The sequence below is a fragment of the Gouania willdenowi genome, chromosome 4, assembly GCF_900634775.1.
Source record: "Gouania willdenowi chromosome 4, fGouWil2.1, whole genome shotgun sequence".
NCBI classification, from domain to species: Eukaryota; Metazoa; Chordata; class Actinopteri; order Blenniiformes; family Gobiesocidae; genus Gouania; species Gouania willdenowi.
The window spans coordinates 37,436,060-37,455,515 of NC_041047.1; the positions used below are offsets into that span (position 1 = coordinate 37,436,060).

The following is a 19,456-nucleotide window of genomic DNA, read 5'->3' on the forward strand; positions in this document are numbered from 1 at the left end:
TGCCACATTTTTGCTCCTTTTAATGCATTTTTGTTACATTTCTCCCATTTCTGACACTTTTCCATCACATTTCAATGCCTTTTCTGCAAATTTTTTCCACTTTCCAGATATTTCCAGCACTTATAAACACTTTCCACCACTTTTTCACCTAATGTCACATATATTGACCTATTATTGTCACTTTTCACCATATTTGAACTTTGATACTTTGAACCCTTTTTTTTTTTTTCAAACCATTTTTTCTGTCTATTTTTGGCCACTCAAATTTGTTACCAATTTTTGTGGTTCTAAAAAAATCATCCACCATTTTTGGTCACTTTTAACTAATTTTATTCCTGATTAAAACAATGATTTACATCTTTGAGTTGATTATATACTAAGGCCCAAATAATAATAAACAGTGACTCACTTGACGTCATTTTTTACTTTACATATTTCTGCCCTATGACGAGTGTTTCTGTTGAAGCCACAATATCAATATCTGTCGATGTGTCGTTTTCAATCAATGAAAACAGCAGAAATGTCACGTTGGCAGAGCTTTTGGGGCCACGCTGGCATCAGTAATAGAAAGAACAACTAAACCGTTTAAAATGATGTTAGTTATCATCACAAGCAGCTTTAATGTTTCACCTCAGAAATAGTGACAAACCCTGAGTAAACTTTGAATAAATGAGCAAAAATCACCTGGCCTTGTTGCCATAGAGACTGTGATGATTTTAACTGCTGTAACGTTTCATTTGTGTTATTGTCCATAGTTCACTCACCTCTGCAGCGCTCTGTACAGATGTTATTTCTGTAGAGTGTAGATGATTTAATCAGAGCAGGAAAAACAAACTGTAGATGGAATAAACGTAGTGCCTCTTTATCTCAGTCATACTGTGCACACTGTAAACCTCTGCAACAGTTACACTTACTGTAAAACTGTTTTTCATGCTGCTTAAATACTGTTCTCAGAGTGTGTGTGTGGATCACGTGTGTCAAACTCGAGGCCCAGGGGCCAAATCCGGCCCTTTAGAGCATCTGATTAGGCCTGCAGGAGAAATTGAAAATGACATCAATCATTGTATGAATTACCAAATAATAATTTAGTTTTTTTCTCACATTATTCCATAAAATCTCCCCAAATTAAATAAAAATTGATCAAAAATCAAAGGACATTTTAGCATACAATACTTTGTCTAATTTATAACTGGAAGTGCCAACTTTGGTACATTAATGTTGACACTACATCAGCTGTAGATATCATAGCTCATCCAAATACACAAATTCAATGAAAGTACATAGTATTTGTAGAGCTCAGTTTTCTCATGATTATATCAATTTTACTCAAAGATTTCTCCAAATTTAATTAAGAAGAGTCACAAAAAAGGAAATGTAAATAAAGATCCTGCAGTGACTGAAATATGTCACATCTGTGCCTTACATACTTTATATATTATTTATATATAGAAGGACAAACGAGGGCACAAGAATGTTTAAAGTTATTATAATATTCACTTAAAGCTGGTCTGTATTTGGCCCCTGAGCTAAAACTAGTTTGATAGACCATCATATCATCATAGCTCTGCTTTTTACACCGTTTTATTTTTCAACGTACATATTTTATGCTATTAATCGCTAATATTTTTTCTGAAGCAATCCATTAATATAGAAAAAAGAAAAAGAGGTTTTTTCAGTCTTTTTTCCAAAGAATATAATGAACGACAACAGTAATACACAAAAAAAAACTCTAAATAACACGAAACAACACAACACGGTACACAAAATTACAACAAAAAGACAAGAAAAACACAATAAAGTACTTTGCAAACCCACAGTACTACAAACAAACAAAATGGCATCACAAATACACAACATGACTCAGGAAAAATACACAAAAGGACAACAGAAATGCAGAAAATGACTTATAACAAGCAAGACAACAACCCTCGGTTTCATTTTGTGCAGCTTCCCAAATGCACAAAATGACAATAAAGATATTAATAAACAGCAAAAATAGACAAAATCACTCAAAAAACATACAAAATTACAAAAGGAATTGAATTGAATAGAGGACAACTTCAGAACTGAGAAGAGAGCTAAAAAAAAAACAAGAACACAAATAACTCGATGACAGAAATACACAAACTGACTCCACAAAAATGCAAAATGACTAAACAAAGGTAAATAACAACACTAATTATATCCAAACACAAAATGAGAGAAAAATATGCAAAATAAAAAAACTAAAACAGACTAAACCCATTATTGTTCCCTGCATTAATCTTCATATTGGTCCGTATGCTAATGCTAATGCTAATGATGATATTCCTATATTGTGGCCCTCGAATCAGACAATCACATTTTTGTGACCTCCATCGTGATTGATTGATTGATGTCTTTATTTCCAACATATATAATGATAAAATAACAATAGTTTAAAAAAAAAAAAGAAAAATGGTGAATTATTACCATTGATTTGATCCACAAACACTTAAAACATTGTGAAAAGACGTAAACAATGTAAACTCATTTAACACTTTAAAATCCTACCATTTTATTACAATGAAAAACAAAAAACGATCTACATGTTCACTAATAGTCCAAAGCTAATCTTACTCAAAACAGAAAAAACAACAACTGGTGATTAATAAAGCTTTGTTTTTAAACTGAATTATTATCATTCTGTTTCAAAATTATTCTCAACAATTGACATACAAAAACTTTTTAATGTTGTTCCAAACTTTAAAGTGTTTGATGGGCAAAGTTGCCCCTCCCTAATCTAGGGCAGGGTCGTCCAATATGGGCCCAAAGCGATTTGTTTTGGGCCTGTTGCCCATATTTGAAATTGTTTATTTTATTTTTATTTTTTAAATATAAAAATCAAGGTAATACAGTATCGTGATTTTTTTAAATCTCATAATTTTATCCCTTGAAACACAATAAATAAAACTGTTATTTGACTTCAAACCACTTAAGAGTTTATTTGATTTAATTTCATGCCCTGCAAACATGAATGTTTAGTTTGTGGCCCTCCACCACGATACGGGTTTGGCCCTTCAATGACACTATTTGTGCACCCGTGCTGTAGAGTGTACTTACACTTTAACGTGACTGGATGTAAAGGTTCACACTGAGAATGAGGTCAGTCGATTGTAAAATATAATCATATCACATTGTATTTAAAATCTCAATGATATTTTCATGTACTGTGAGATTTTTATGTTTAGCTGTAACATCTTCGCTAAGGGCATAAAGTACAGTACAACACACACACACACACACATGATATGTGTTCTTTGTGTCATTCCTTTCGTGTGTGTGTGTGTGTGTATCTGAATGTTGAGGCTTTTACCTCAGCTTTTTTCTCATTAGGAATGTTACGTTCATCACATGTGAGTGAACCAGATGTTGGTTAATTAAAGTGTCTCACTATGAATGTAAATGATCATAAAAACAGAAGAAGAACCTGCTGTGCTGTAAAATCACTGCTTCCTCACTGACGTCATAGGTTTAGCTTTATTATTATTATTATCAGGGAACCAATGCAGGGGTTCTCAACCTTGGGGTCGCGAGACACTGGGAGGGGTTCACCACTAAGAATATTTTTCAACAATTTGAGCCTTTTTTTTTAATCCTTTGTGATACTACTCAAAACTTACCATATTTTAACCTCCATCACATTTCAATGACTTTTCTGCACATTTTCTTCACTTTCCAGACATGTCCAGCACTTATAAACCCTGTCCACTTTTCAACCTAATGTTGACCCATTATTATCACTTTTAACCTCTTTTTACCATATTTCATGCTTTTTTGACCAATTTAACCACATTCACATTTGTCGTGCCCATTATTTGCCAGTTTAAACTAATTGTTTCTACTATTTGTTCCAATATTGACACTTTGAATGTTATTTAGCACTTTTTGGTTCATTTTCACCACCTTTTCCACCATTTTTGGTCATTTTGAACCCATTTTATTTCTGATTAAAACAATGATTCCCATCTTTAAGATGACTATTATAATAATAATAATAATAATAATAAACATTCCTGGATAACAGTTGATATTATTCAGATGAATAAATAAATGTGGTTATCACAGATTCATAGAACAATGGACCATCATTTTACTGACTTTATGGATGGACCCCAAAAATCTCTCCCCTTTATTCCCCCTTATAGATGGTCCTGTCTCCACATGACTGTTCTTCAATGTTCATGTCTATGTTCAACCACCTTTAACTACAGTGGGGGTCCCCGCTCTCTGGGACCTTTATTTTGGGGGTCGTGGGCTGAAAAGGTTGAGAACCACTGCTTTAATGTACTAGAGGAGAATGGATCAACAATAACAACAACCCACGTATGTGTTGCTTTTTGTATAGAGCTCTGTTGTTCCTCTATCTACTCTCAAAGGTTTTCTATTCCTTCCTCTTTAAAGGAACGTTATGACATTTCTGTGCTTCCTCATGAAATCTTTTCTCTTTTTTTCTTTGGAAACGACTTTGCATTGTATATAATAAACATGATTGCTGTGAACCGTGTATTATAAAGTTGCACCATTTACACAATCAAAAGTGGGCATAGTTGAGTACGAGTGGGTGTGGAGAGTCTAGCGTCAGTTGTTGTTTGTGTTCACGAAACACATTGTCATATATCAAATAAACATGAAAATATGCAACACAAACAAACCCCCTCGTCTCCTGTTTTGTACTGGATGGAAAGAAAAACAGTTTTCATAGTTATTGTACTTTTTATTTGTAGGAAATTTAAAAAGTAGCTTGTATAAAGGAAAAATTCTGAGATTAAAGCCAGAATTCTGAGAATAAGGTCAGAATGCTTTGTTTCAAGTCAGAATTCTGAAATTAAATTTTGGATTCTGAGAAAAAAGTCAGAATTCTGAGATTAAATTTTTAATTCTGAGAGAAAAAGGTCAGAATTCTGAGGTTAAAGCCAGAATACTGAGTAAAAAAATTTGAATTTTGAGTTTAAACCCAGAATTATGAGAAAAAAGTCAGAATTCTGACTATTTTTACTATTTTAATAATATTTGCTGAAGTTAACTCTATGTTGGCTTCATGAATTGTCCATGTTTACTCTTTTTATGTTTAAATATATTTTATTATAATTGCTTTTTTTAGTTTTTCATAAATGAATGAGAAGTGAACGTTAAACCCTATTTATTAAACATATGAAATACACTAAAAGAATAAACTTAGTATGACGTGTAAATGAGTATCTGCTGCAAATTGCAGGGTTGCCATGTCACCTAATATTCATATAGAACTGGATTTTTTTGTTTTGTTTGGTTTTTTAACAGATATTTTACCAGTACAATACCGTATATCAGATCAAAATATACATTTAGCATTTAAAGATCACATTTTTAAAGAAGTTTATTGCATTCACTGAAGAAAAAAACTTTCGGTTTTTCTGAATTGATGAGATAAAAATAAGTAAATTTGAAATATCAGCCCTGTTTTTCAGTCTTTATAGGATTTATTTTTTCTAATTTTCTGAATTGATGAGATCATTTTTTTTTGGAGTTAATGAGATTGTGTATTATATTTATAGGAAATTCAGAAAAACCTAAAAACATTTCCTATAAAAATAGATTTTTATTTACTTTCTTGTCTTTAATCTCATCAACCCAGAAAAATTATGAAATATTTTCCAGAAAAACTGCGATTTTTTATTTATTTACTTATTTTTTGTCTCATCAATTCATAAAAACCGAAAAACATTTCCTATAAAAACAAAAAATCAGGATTTTTTTTTTTCTAATTTACTTATTTGTTTATCTCACCAATTCAGAAAAACCTAAACCTTTTTTCCTCAATGAGGGAAAAAACCTTTTGTAAATTCTAAATTCTGTAATTTTTTTTTTTTTTTTTAATAAACCACACTGACGTTCTACTAAAGAATAAATACACAGCTCGTATCTTGAATAAAACCCTTTATTGGTTCCTTTATTATGTTTATTGTTGTGTTTTTCCGCTAATATTAGTAATATTAAAGTTAAAGCGGTTGTGTTGCCTATCATACGTGAATAACCAGGATCTGGCAACCCGGGCGCAGCGGCTTGCAGATGATTGACAGACGGAGCCTCAGTGAGAGCAGAAATCTCCTCTAACGACATCAGCGCATCGCTCTACAAGGTCAGACACAAGCAGTAACATTAACCTGACATTGTTACACAAAGCAGTGCATCTGTGACTCTGTTAAAAAACGCTGAAAAAACACGGGAGCGATGTAATAAAGTCATGTTAGCAAATGCTAGCTACAGCCTTTAGCTCTGACCTAAACAAACCACAGTTAGCTGAAGAAAATAAAGTGTTTAACCCTCAGACACTTATCAAAGTGGGTCTCATAGCTGGCTTCTTTCATATTTTGTGTGTTTTAATCAGTGTTTGGTGTGTTTTTCTGTTGGTTTGTGAACAGGAAGTGGTTTTACTTTGACAGCAGCGTAAATAACATCCGTCACACGTGCCATTGATTGGCTGAGCTACAGGTGTTGTGGATCTGTTGGTTCTAGTGTTAAATGATGACTGGATGAGAGGAGCTGTTGTGGGTTAAAGGTAGGGCTGGGCGATATGGACCAACATTCATATCTCGATTTTTTAGGTTAAATGTGACAAAAAATAAATGGTAGAAAAGGTGGTGAAATGAGATTTAAAAAACCACAATTAAATAAAAGTTGCAAAATAGTGGCCAAAAAGGGTTCAAAGTGTCAATATTGGAAAAAAGAGTGGTTGAATTAGCAAATAATGGGCATGATGAATTGTGAATGTGATTACATTGGCAAAAATAATGCATGAATTATGTTGAAAAGTGACAATTATGGATCAACATACGTGACATTAGGTGGAAAAGTAGTGGAAAGAGTTTATTAGTGCGGAAAAAGCATAGAAATGTGGAGTTATGTAACAAAAATGCATTAAAAGGAGCAAAAATATGGCAAGAAAAAGTGATGAAAATAGGTTAAAATATGGTGAGTTTGGTGTAGTTGCAGAAAAATGGTAAAACAATAAGCAAAAATGGGCTCAAATTGATCAGAAAATATTATTAGTGTCTTGAAGGCCTCTGGCGACCCCCTTCCTGTGTCTTGCAATCCCAAATAGGGTCCTGACCACAAGGTTGAGAACCCCTGCTTTAGGGGACAGCTGGTGAAAAGAGGTTAAAAGTGACAATATTGGATCAACATATGTGATATTAGGTGGAAAAAGTGCTGAAAATGTCTTGAAAGTGGAAAAAATGTGCAGAAATGGCATTGAAATGTGATGTAGATGTGCCAGAAATGGGAGTAATGTAGCAAAAATGCATTAAAAGGAGAAAAATATGGCTAGAAAAAGTTATGAAAATAGGTTAAAATATGGTAAGTTTGGTGTACTTGCAGAAAAATTGTAAAATTAAGCAAAAATTGGCTCAAATTGTTCAATAAAAATATTTTTAGTTTCTTGAAGGCATCTGGTGACCCCCTCCCAGTGTCTCGTGACCCTATGGTTGAGAAGCTCTTCTGACTCATTAAAGTGTCCTGTTGAGCCACAGCTTGATGACACAAACCCATGATTATATTGTGATCTGTGATTTCTTTAAAGCGCTGCAATGGCTGATAAATGTGACGACATGAAAGCAGTTCCTGCTGATCACACTTTACATCATGTTTCAGAAATCAGCGTGGACAGGTAAGCTCCACATATCAGCTACACCACTCAACCACTGGATCATATGTCCTTATACATAGTTTACTCTTGTAATACAAACATTGACCATAATTATCATATATCATACTGATGGTTTGGTTCTCTATTGTCTATATAAATTAATTGTTTTATCACAATACTAGGACTTTGGCCTCGTCGCTCCCCGTACACGACACCACTGTCACACGTGTGACGCACTGAGCGCGCTCTGTGTTGTTGATCAGACTCTTCTTCTGTGGTTAGATAATGAAAATGCTGATGATGACGTATTTTGTTTTATAGTTTTATATCTTGTGTGATTTTCACTATGACGATTACGCGTAGAATAACTATTATTATTATTATTATTAATAATAATAATTTTAGTAGTATTTAAAACAGTAATAATAATGATAATAATAACAATACAAATACTCTTATTATTATAATTATTACTAATAATAATAATAATAAAATAATAATAAGTATTCATAACAATAATAGTAATTATTATAATAATAATACAAATATTACTATTATTATTATTATTATTAATCATATTTTTTAAATCACAATTACATCTTCAATTATCCATGTTCAATTACAAGTCAATTATCATTACGGTGGCCAGCTATTTTTACAATTAAAATTAAAATTATTTCCCCCGGAAAGTCAATTACAGTTGTGTTCTCAATTGCTAAAGTTCAATTACAAATAAACACAATTACTGAGCCTTTAATAAAAATGTCCATAAAAGTGAACCTTCCTCTTGTGTTAGCTTTCTGTTAGCAACTCTAATGCTAATGGGTCAGTTTGACCCATGTCTTTAATCAGCTGTAAAATACACTAAAAACAATATTATCTATCATTTAATTACTTTCTCATCTCTGCGTTTCCGTGTCAGGTTTCCTAATCAATGACAATATTGGTATTAATATTTTTGGTGTGGGCGTCTGTCAGTATAGCTCTAGATTTATATATTTTTAATGGTAAAATGATCCTGAAGAGAAGTGACAGGTAGTGGGAAAAGTTGATATGAAACATATTTTAATAATTAATAACTACATATGTATAAGACATAGAACTGTAACGTGGTTCACCTGGTTTAAGTTTAATTGTAATTAATTGGTTAATTACGAGTTACAATTATAAGTGACCCCAACCCTGGCCCTGAGCTACAGTGTGTGTGTTGTTATCTGATGGACTATGTTTATTATTATTCCATTATTTATTATTTATATGTGTATTATTGATGCAGGATCTACATGGACTACAATGCTACCAGTCCTCTGGAACCAGAGGTGATTCAGGCCATTAGTGAAGCCCTGCAGGAGGCCTGGGGAAACCCCAGTAGCAGCTACGTAGCAGGTCAAGATCAAGTCCACATACACACACGTTCATTAACCCTAACCTATTATTCTTGGGGTCAATTTGACCCCATTTAATGTTTATCATTCAAAAACTAATAGTTGACTTGCTTCATATTTCTTGACTTTTCCTAATTTGATGAAAGAAGAAATCTGTCCATTTAGGTTAGAAAAAGAAGATTTTGAAAGAAAAATGGGTAAACTTTGAAACAAGTAAAGGAATTTAGGCAAAATATTCATTTTAACCGAATTAATTCTTCCCCCATGGAGAGAGGCAACAAATACCCCTGTTTAATATTTGATAATTAGCCTTGTATAAATCTTTATAATTCCTTGTTACCCAGGTATTTAAGTTGTTTAGAGTTGCCTTTAAAGGGGACTGTTTCCAAAACATTTCTTTCCAGTGATGTTATGGGCATCATTTCACTTTTCTGGAGATTGATTTCATAGCCAGATATTTTCGGAATTTACTAAGCAAATCTAGAAAAGCAGGGATGCTAGGCAAAGGATTGGAAATAAACAAAAGTGTATCATCAGCATAAAGCGAAACTTTATGCTTTGAACCCATAGGTATTATTCCTTTAATGTCTAAACTTTGCCTTATGGCTATAGCCAATGGTTCAATCACAACCACAAATAGAAGTGGTGAGTGTGGACACCCCTGTCTTGTGCCTCGTTGTAACTGAAAATAGGATGATATATTGTTGTGGGTACGGACAGCCGCCAATGGAGATGCATAAAGCAGCCTTATCCATGACAGAAATTTAGAACCAAATTTAAACATTTCCAAGGTTTTGAAAAGGTAGACCCACTCCACCCGGTCAAAAGCTTTTTCCGCATCTAGGGAAATTATCACCTCTTTATCTTTATGACCAGGTAGAGTGAGAGAATACAAAATACTCCTTAAAAAAGGATTGTCGATTTTTCACAAACCCCGTCTGGTCAGGTGAAACAATAGTGGGAATCACCCTCTCAAGGCGCTTTGCCAGTACCTTTGCTAATACTTTAGCATCTGTATTTAACAGTGACACTGGTCGGCAGGAGCTGCAATTTAGGGGATTTTTATTTTTTTTAAGTAGCAGAGTAATAACAGCCTGATGCACGTACAATGGAAGTAGTGACATATTCAAATATTCCATGAAGACTGACAGCAATATTGGAGAAAGCAAATCAGAAAATTTCTTTAAAAAATCAGCCGGAAAGCCATCAGGCGCCGGAGACTTGCCACTCTGCATGTCCCTAAATGCCAAGCCTATCTCAGCTGCCGAGATGTCCCTCTGACCAGATCAGAGTTTACTACAGGGAGATTAAAATCTTTGAAAAAGTTTTCAAAATCTGAATCCATTGCCGCAGAATCAGAGGAATACAGTGACTGGTAAAACGTACTAAAACATATATTAATTTCTCCATTATCTGAATATTTAAAGCCTTTGTTATTATTAATTGCTGGAATGGATTGAAAAGCAGATCTCTGACGCAGCAGGTGCGCAAGCAGACGCCCCGCCTTTTCCCCATGTTCATAGTACCCACATTTTGACTTGGAAATGAAAAATTCAGCTTGTTGAGTACATTTAATATTATATTCAGTTTGCAATGAAACGCGTTTCTTAGCTACTTCTGGCAACGGAGTATGACAAAATGCCCTATCGAGTGATAAGATTGCTTCATTCAGCTGTCGTAATCGTTTTTTTCTCTTTTGATGAGCACAATAAGAAATGATTTGGCCCCTTAGGTATGCTTTTAGAGATTCCCAGATAGTACAGAATGACATACCTGGGGTTTGGTTAGTCTAAAAAAAAAATGTAATTTCTGTATTGATAAATTTAACAAAATTCTCATCTGAAAGAAGCCAAGTGTTAAATCACCAAGGGCGAAATACTGATTGTGTATCAGGGATTAATAATTTCATGCATAGAGGAGCATGATCTGAAATAACAATGGCTCTATAGTCGCACTCCTTTACAAGATGCAAAATTCTATTGTCCATGAAAAAATAATCAATACGGGAATATGTCATATGAACGGAGGAATATAACGAATTCCATAGCGCTCTCCTTTTCGGTCGCGAAGAAGCCTCCTCACATCCGTAAAAGCTGCTCGAGCCTTGGCCACGGTGGTAGTGTAGTCGGGGAGAATTGTAACCGGTGCATCCATGAAGCGCAGCGGGGCACGGGTACGAGCGCGACAAAACACCTCCACACAATCTTGATGATGGAGCTTTGCCACTATCACTCGGGGCCTTCCGCCCAGATTCTTTAGTCCGGGTGAGCGATGAGCACGATCTACCAGCGGCTCCTTCTCGAGCTGTAAAACCTCTTTCAGCATTTTGGCCACCACCACAGGGGAGCTGAGCTCCGATTCCGGAATTCCAAGAATGCACACGTTACCCCTCCTCATTCGGCCTTCCATCTCATCACATTTCCTCTTTAGCCCCTTCACCTCAGTTTTCAACTCGGCCACTGTATCTCGTAAGGCGACAACCTCATCTGACCAAGTGGACAGACTGTCCTCCATGTCATTAACTTTCACTTTTACTTGGTCCATGTCTGAACGAAGCGCAGCAGTGTTAATTAATGCCGTCTTCAATGACTGTATTTCAACCTTAAGAGTGTTGAAATTCTCCGCAAGGGCCTCTTTCATCTCTTTATGGTCGAGAAGAACTTGTGCCTTCAGGTCCGCCATCGTGTTGGCTTTGTTGGGCAAGGGAGGGGCTATGTCACCCGTGGTCTTGGGTGAACTCTGGTCCGAGGCTGCGTTGGGCATACCACCGGCTGGTCCAGTGTATTTATATTTTCGGAGGTTTGAAGCCATTTCAGTGTTTTTAAGATATCAAAAGCACCAGTATCCAAAACGAAGCCGACTGAACCTGAGTATTGCTAGAACAACTCAAGCAAATGCTCAAATAGGTAAGCTTCTCGGGATCCCTGACACGTCTTACTCCTCCGCCGCCATTTTATTACTCCCATCACAAAGTCTGAAAATTTGACCTGATGGTGGCGCTGCAGGAAAGGTCAAAGGTCATTATCACCACAACCAATAGGGTTCATACTCTAGTGGTCATTAATGTTGTCAGTAAATTTAAGACGAATTGGATGAAAACTTTTCAAGATAAATTAATGGTAATGTTAGTTTGTCCTGGTGGTGGTGCTAGAGAACAGGTCAACGTTTCTTTATCAATGGATTATTTATGGATTCAACAAATAAACAAAGTGTCTGACACAAAAACTTTGTCAACAATTTTCTGACAATCATTTTCTGGAGTTAAATATCCCTGGGGTCAGATTGACCCCAAGGTCAAATGCGTTACTAATATTTGAGGATAATATGAGGGTTAATGTATTTATATGAATCTGTTTGATTATCTAGGCGTGAAGGCGAAGGCTATCATTAATCATTCCAGAGAAAGTGTCGCAAGAATGGTTGGATGTCGAGCTGAGGACATCATCTTCACCTCAGGGGGCACTGAGGTAACCACGGCAATAAGGCTGCAACAACTCATCGATAAAATCGATTAATGAAAGCGCTGGCAACAAATGTATTTGTCTTTTCGTTGCTTCTTGTGATTTATTTCACTGACTGAGTGTTTGTGTGCGCGCACCCACAAGTGTTTGGAGTGTTTGTGTGTGGGCACGCATGTTTGTTTGTGCATGTACGCAGCAGTGTTTGTGCGTGCGCATATCACGAGTGTCTGTGTGTGTGCGCACAAGTGTTTGTGTGTGTGCAAACAAGTGTTTGTGCGTGTACACGCGAGTGTTTGTGTGTAGGCGCGCACCACAAGAGTTTGTACAGGTATGTGCGCGCACCACAAGTGTTTGTGTGTACGCGCAAAGTGTTTCTGTGTCCACGCACCGTGAGTGCTTATGTGTGTGCGCACCATGAGTGTTTGTGTGTGCGTGCGCTGCAAGTATTTGTGTGTGCACAAACGAGTGTTTGTGTATGGGCGCGCACCATGAGTGTTTGTATGTGCATGCACCACGAGTTTTTGTGTTTCTGTGTATGCATACTGCGGGTGCTTGTGTGCGCGCACCACAAGTGTTTGTATGCGTGCACCACAAGTGCTTGTGTGTATGCGCACCATGAGTGTTTGTGTGTGCATGCACCGCAAGTATTTGTGTGTGCGCAATCAAGTGTTTGTGTGTGCGCGCACCACAAGTGTTTGTGTGTTTATTGGTGTGCATGAGTGTTTGTGTGTGTGCGCACGAGTATTTGTGTGTGACTTGCGTGTGCATGAGAGACACTTTTATTTCAGTTTAATCAGCTGAAGCAGGATTTAAATGTGCTTCATAGATAAACTGTGTTTTAAAAAAATCTGATTCATTGATTAATTTATGGACCGATTATGAAAATAATCGTTAGTTGCAGCTCTACATGGTAACACCATCTGTGGTTTATATGGAGCACGTGTGTCCCCCCCAGGCTAACAACCTGGTGCTACACACGGCTGTGGAGCACTACAAGACTAGATGCAGATCAGCAGACGCTCCGGCTGCAGGTCACCCAAACGGAGGTTCAGGTCGTCCACATATCATCACCTCTAACGTGGAGCATGACTCTGTGAAGCTGGTAGCTGAACATCTACAGATGCATGGAGAGGCAGGCATGGCACCCTTTATCTACATTAGATTCAGGAACAGGAGGCCATGCTAACTCTATGTTTAATCACGTGTTGTTTTTGTCCTAGACGTCACGTTTGTGCCCGTGTCAAAGGTCACAGGCTGTGTCGAGGTGGAAGACGTCATCTCAGCAATACGTCCCAACACATGCCTCATCTCCATCATGCTGGCCAACAACGAAACAGGAGTCGTCATGGTAACGGAGCATTAGATATTAGCATAATTCCCAACCTTGAGTTTGACACGTGACTTTGAAAGAGTTTAGCATGTCTGTTAACCACACTGCTAGAGCCAAAGCCTCCCATTTTACAGCAGCAATTTCAACTTATAAATGTTTTCTTTTTTGTATCAAGCACATGATCTTGGTTTTATTGATCTATGAGATTAGATATTCTATATTTGTCCCACAAAGGGAAATTTGCAGTTTCAGTTACATCTCGTCCAAGAAACTTCACACACCCCTCCTATAGCTTGCGGGGAGGGAGGGTGGCCGGAGGGCCAATTATTGAAATATAATCCCTTCACTCCATTCTGATACAGTCAGATGATGTTTGACGACCTTGAGTAGATCTGGTTCAGAAACAAAGTTCCAGGTGGCGGTGGGGGAGAGGAGGAGGAGGGAAGTGGGGGCAGAGGATCTTTCTGCACAACATCCTGGTGGATAGATGAGACAGTCTTGACGGGTGGCTTTGGGAGCCAATGATGATAAGTGATTTTGTTTTCGATTCAGGCTAGCTCAATTCTGATAGCCTTGAGTCTCGGTCTTCAGTGGTAATCCAATAAAGTGTCCTTAACTTGCAGCTGAGCATTTAATGTCTACATTTTGGATTTACTTCAGCATAAACATTCCAAAGTAGCATGAGTCTGAGTGTTGAGAGCCATGCTCCACCCGTCAGAAATGACTGGCAGCCTTCCCAAAACAGCTGCCAACATCATATAGACTTTGCAATTGGTCAGAAAGCTGCCAGCTCCAATCATACCAATCAATTCCAATCACCTAGTTGTCTCCCACATCCTCGCTTGGACAGGCGGGCTCACCACTGCCCGCTCTTTTTGTCTAAAAATTTGATCGATTGCATTGAGAGACCAACTGATCAAATCCATAATTCCGGTTTAGGATAGAGATATAGAGAGAGGTTCTTATTAGAGTCACAAGACCAGGCTAAACAAAGCAGCAGCAAGGACAGATACGGGTGGGAAAGAGGGAGCAGAGAAAATGTGACTGCCTTCGTGGAGGAGCAGAAGAGAAAAGAGGCATAATCATCAAAAATAAAAGAAATAAACATTTGAAATATTTCTGTATGTGTGTAATGAATCAATATAATATACAAGTTTCACTTTTTGAATGGAATTACTGAAATAAATCAACTTTTTCATGATATTGTACTTATATGACCAGCACCTATACGTACTTTACGTATCATTTAAAGGTAGAAGTGCAAAGTAGGACATATTGATTAAATTGCTGGTTTTTCTGCCTAGAATCTGCAGCCCACCTGAGATCGAACTGGTTTGTTTTTGGCCCTGAACTGAAATGAGTTTGACATTCCTGGTTCACAGTTTAGTGGTTTCTGATGCTAACAGATGTTTCCTATCATCAGCCGATCCAGGGAATCTGCCAGAGAGTGAAATCTCTGAACAAGCAGCGCGACCATCTCAGGATTCTGCTCCACACAGACGCTGCCCAGGCTCTGGGAAAAATCCCAGTGGACGCCTGTGAACTTGGTGTGGATTATCTAACCATAGTGGGACACAAGGTGAGCAACGTGTGCTGTTGTTGATCAATTCAGGATCATCATCATTATTAACATGTTTTCATTAAAACATTTAAAGTTCTACGCTCCTCGAATCGGTGCTTTGTACGTGAACAACCCTGGAGTGAAGACACCACTGCATCCAATGCTGTTTGGAGGAGGTCAGGAGAGGAACTTCAGACCAGGGTGACGAACACACACACACACACACACACAGCTTTACTTCTGAATGAATGGCTCCTTGTTATTATCCTTGTCCTCTCGTTATTAAAGCACTGAGAACACGCCGATGATTGCTGGTCTGGGAAAGGTGAGTTTACTGTTTCACACTTTGTTTGTTAGTGTCACACACGCCAGAGGTTTTTAACTGGTTTGATTGGCCAAAAAAGTTAGATTGATTGTTCGTAATCTTAGTTACTTCTTTACAATAAAGGGACATGACACAATTTTTCATGTCGATACTAATTACTTTTTGCCTGTTTTTGCTTTTGTCAATTGAGTTTCTTTATTAACACAGAGCCAACATTAGATCAGGCACCGAATTCTATTCAACATCTATTTACAAGAATAGTCATTGACAGGTGTAGTTATTACTTCTGGGTCATTTTGTCATTTCAACGGCAGTAATTTCAATACGCTTTAGCAATGAATGTTAATATATCGAGTTCACATGTATCTTTGCAAATAAAGTGAACTAAAATTGTGTTGTGCTAAATATAGTGCTTCATTAGTCCCTAATAGTTTCTGTAAAGAAGTAATTTATTTATTTGTTTTCTCGATCTCTCTCTGTGGGTGCGTATGTGTGCACGTGCGTGCGTATCAGGCTGCTGAACTTGTCTCTACGAATCTTTCACATTATGAGAGTCACATGCAGAGTATCAAACTGTACCTGGAGCATCGATTAAAGGTTGGTTCTTTGGATTCTTGGTTCTATTTAACCTTGTGTTCAGTCACATGTTCTGTTCAGGTCAAACTTATAAAAAGAGTTCATTCCTTTAATAATGACACATTTCCTTTACATTGAAGGAGCGGGATCTCCTTTAATTTATTAATTTATTTATTTATAGAAGAAGCTAATGGATTTCTGCTTTGTTCAATGTGTAGTAATGATGTCAGGTCACCTCTAAACTGCCTCTATGTTTAATTGGAAAGGAAACATGTTTATTTCTGTGCTTTATATCATGTTTCAACACAATGTCTTTCTGTGTTTCTCCTTTAGGCTGTTTTTAAAGAAAAGTTGCACTTCAACAGTCATTTTCCTGGTGCTGACATCCTCCCAAACACATGTAACGTCTCCATCCTGGGTCCAGCATTACAAGGTAATCTCCTGAGTCCACTAAGTCTGTCTCCTGTTAAAGTGATGAAAACCCACTACATAAAGCTGAATCATAAAATTCTGTGTCTAATACATCTTTGGAATGATTTATATCAACTTTTATCGTCAAACGCACGTCATATCTTTTCATTTGTGACCATCGCCATAAAAGTCCTTTTGGTTGGGCTTCTATCCTCAGAGTTTGTGTGTCTTCATCAGTCAGTGATTACTGGCTAGCTTCAGCCATCAGAGCATCAGCCATGCACTATTTAAGGGAAAGTAAAGGTAACTTAGGAGAGCTCTCCTTCTCTGCTTCATTGTCCACTACCAAACCACAGAGTTGGAACTGCAGTCACAGATTATTTTTGGGTCTCACCAGTTTTTATCCTCTTTCGGTAAACATAAAAGAGTTAGGTCAACATCTTTAAAAAGCAACACAAGTTGTCATTTTGACTGAAAAAGCTGCTAAATGATCTAAAAATCAGGCTGAATGTTTCACTCCAATAGAAAACAATGTTTACAGGCAGTGGGGCTGTGTGACATCATCAATCACATGTTTTCAAGACGGAGGAACACAGGCTTTAAAACTATAAAATAGTCCCATTTTAAAAAGGCAATTAGATGAATATAGTGCACAATAATGTGTTTTGTCAGACATAGATCTACTAATAAGTACATTTAGAAGATTTTAGGACAAACTTGTAAATACAGTAGATGATCCCTTTAAGAGACATGTGGGGTGCAATCTGCTGATTGGCTAAAAGCTTTCACTTAAAGCTTTCCTTGGTGCTGGTTATTGGATGAACAGCACCTGGGTGGGTGGGCCTTCATTAAAGTGGGTGGGGCCCAGGCGGGTGCGATAGATCTCCACATGCCTTCAGCTGATCAAGGAAGACTCCTTAAAACAGGGAAGTCTGTGTTTCCATGGCAACCATTGGATGCTTTTAGCCTCATCAATCCAGTTGGTTTCCTCCATAGGTGTATTCTTCATTTTTACTGTCCTTTGTCTTCCCTTTGTGTGTCATCATAATCATGTGACTGAAACCCAGCTATAGAGAACGACCTAGCTGACGATGCTGCCTTTGTATGGATTTTTTTTGTGGGCAATGTGGCCAATACAGCGGTGCGGTTTATACTCCAGAAACTACAGTAAATTAACGCATGACAGATTGGAGGAAAAACTACACTTCTCTCTCTCTCCTGGCTCAGGTTGGAGGGTTTTGTCCAACTGTCGGAGGCTTCTGGCCAGTGTTGGCGCTGCCTGCCACTCAGACAGTGGAAACAGGTGAAGGAGGCTCACTTTTCACCTGATGTTCTTTGTGTCACAGACAGTGATGTGAGCCCCCCCCCCCCTCCCTCTGTTCCATCAGACCCTCTCACATCCTGCTGAGCTGTGGCATCCCCTCAGAGGTGGCGGCCAACGCCCTGAGGCTGAGCGTGGGCCGAGGGACGACCAAAGCAGACGTGGACGCAGTGGTTGAGGATCTGAGGGAAACGGTGCAGCTTCTGGAAGAAACCACAGGGGGGCTTTAATCCTGGGGGCCACAGGGGCTTATTGTTACATTACTGGATCATTAAATATTAATTAATTCATTTTCTTATTAATAATGAAGGGGCAGAACTTGTTGTGACTTGAGGGGGAGGGAATTAACTCAGGTTCCATTACATCATGGGAGGAGCTCATCAGCTGATTGATGTCAGGGTCCATTAACCAGTGGTTCTCAACCTTTTTAGGCTGTGATCCCCAAAATAAAGGTTCCAGAGAGCGGGACCCCCACTGTAGCTGAAGGTGGTTGAACACAGACATGAACATTGAAGAACAGTCATGTGGAGAGAGGACCATCTATAAGGGGGAATAAAGGGGAGAGCTTATTGGGGTCCATCCATAAAGTCAGTAAAATGATGGTCCATTGTTCTATGAATCTGTGATAACCACATTTATTTATTCATCTGAATAATATCCACTGTTATCCATGAACGTTTATTATTTGTGCCATAGTATATAATTTTAAAGAGGTAAATCCTTGTTTTTATCAGAAAAAAATTGGTTAAAAGTGACAAAAAATGGTACAAGAGGCGGTGAAATTAGTTTTTAAAAACCACAGAAATTGGTTAAAAGTTTCAAATTAGAGTGGACAAAAACAGAGAAAAATTGGTAAAAAAAAAAAAGGGTTCAAATGTCAATATTGGAACAAATTGGCAAAAATTGGCATGAAATACAATGAAAAGAGTTTTAAAGTGACATTAATGGGTTAACATACAGTATGCAACATTTGGTTTAAAAGTGCTAAAAATGTCTTAAAAGTGGAAAAAATATGCAGAAAATGTATTGAAATCTGATGGAGAAGTGGCAGAAATGGGAGTAATGTAGCAAACATTTATTAAAAGGAGCAAAAAAGTGATGAAAATAGGCTAAAATATGGCAAGTTTAGTGTAGTTGCAGAAAAAGGGTAAAAATAAGCAAAAATGGGCTCAAAATTGTTCCAAAATGTTTCCTGGTCTCTTGGGGGCATCTGGCGACCCCCGTGTTGGTTGAGAACCTCTTCATTAACCTAAAATCCAAGGTCGCAATATTTCTTTAATGTGATCAGCCATGAGACGTGTTCATTTCACTTCTTATTCCTTTTGATTACATTTGATGTTCTAATGTTTTTTAATCTGTAAAATGCCATTTTGAATTAAATGTCTATTGTCATTTTTCCTTAACTTCCTGTGCTTCCTCAACTCTCCCCTGTCAGTGAAAC

At 37.3% G+C, this 19,456-nt stretch overlaps 1 protein-coding gene across 1 annotated transcript; it reads left to right on the plus strand.

Moving 5' to 3' along the window:
* Positions 1 to 6,038: 6,038 nt before the first annotated feature.
* On the plus strand, positions 6,039 to 18,544 carry scly (selenocysteine lyase). The gene is made up of 13 exons (XM_028444785.1): positions 6,039 to 6,139; positions 7,580 to 7,666; positions 8,922 to 9,031; positions 12,397 to 12,497; positions 13,447 to 13,627; positions 13,712 to 13,839; positions 15,245 to 15,400; positions 15,477 to 15,583; positions 15,671 to 15,707; positions 16,221 to 16,304; positions 16,617 to 16,716; positions 17,922 to 17,997; positions 18,083 to 18,544. The coding sequence occupies exons 2-13, from the start codon at positions 7,587 to 7,589 to the stop codon at positions 18,243 to 18,245; spliced, it is 1,323 nt and encodes a 440-aa protein (XP_028300586.1). The 5' UTR covers positions 6,039 to 6,139; positions 7,580 to 7,586; the 3' UTR covers positions 18,246 to 18,544.
* The last annotated feature ends 912 nt before the right edge of the window (positions 18,545 to 19,456 follow it).

Excerpts from the sequence above, each read along its gene's own strand:
- scly (XM_028444785.1), top strand. The coding sequence starts at position 7,587 with ATGGCTGATAAATGTGACGACATGAAAGCAGTTCCTGCTGATCACACT. Across the intron at positions 7,667-8,921 it reads TCAGAAATCAGCGTGGACAG|GATCTACATGGACTACAATG; the intron begins GTAAGCTCCACA and ends TTATTGATGCAG. Across the intron at positions 9,032-12,396 it reads CAGTAGCAGCTACGTAGCAG|GCGTGAAGGCGAAGGCTATC; the intron begins GTCAAGATCAAG and ends TTGATTATCTAG.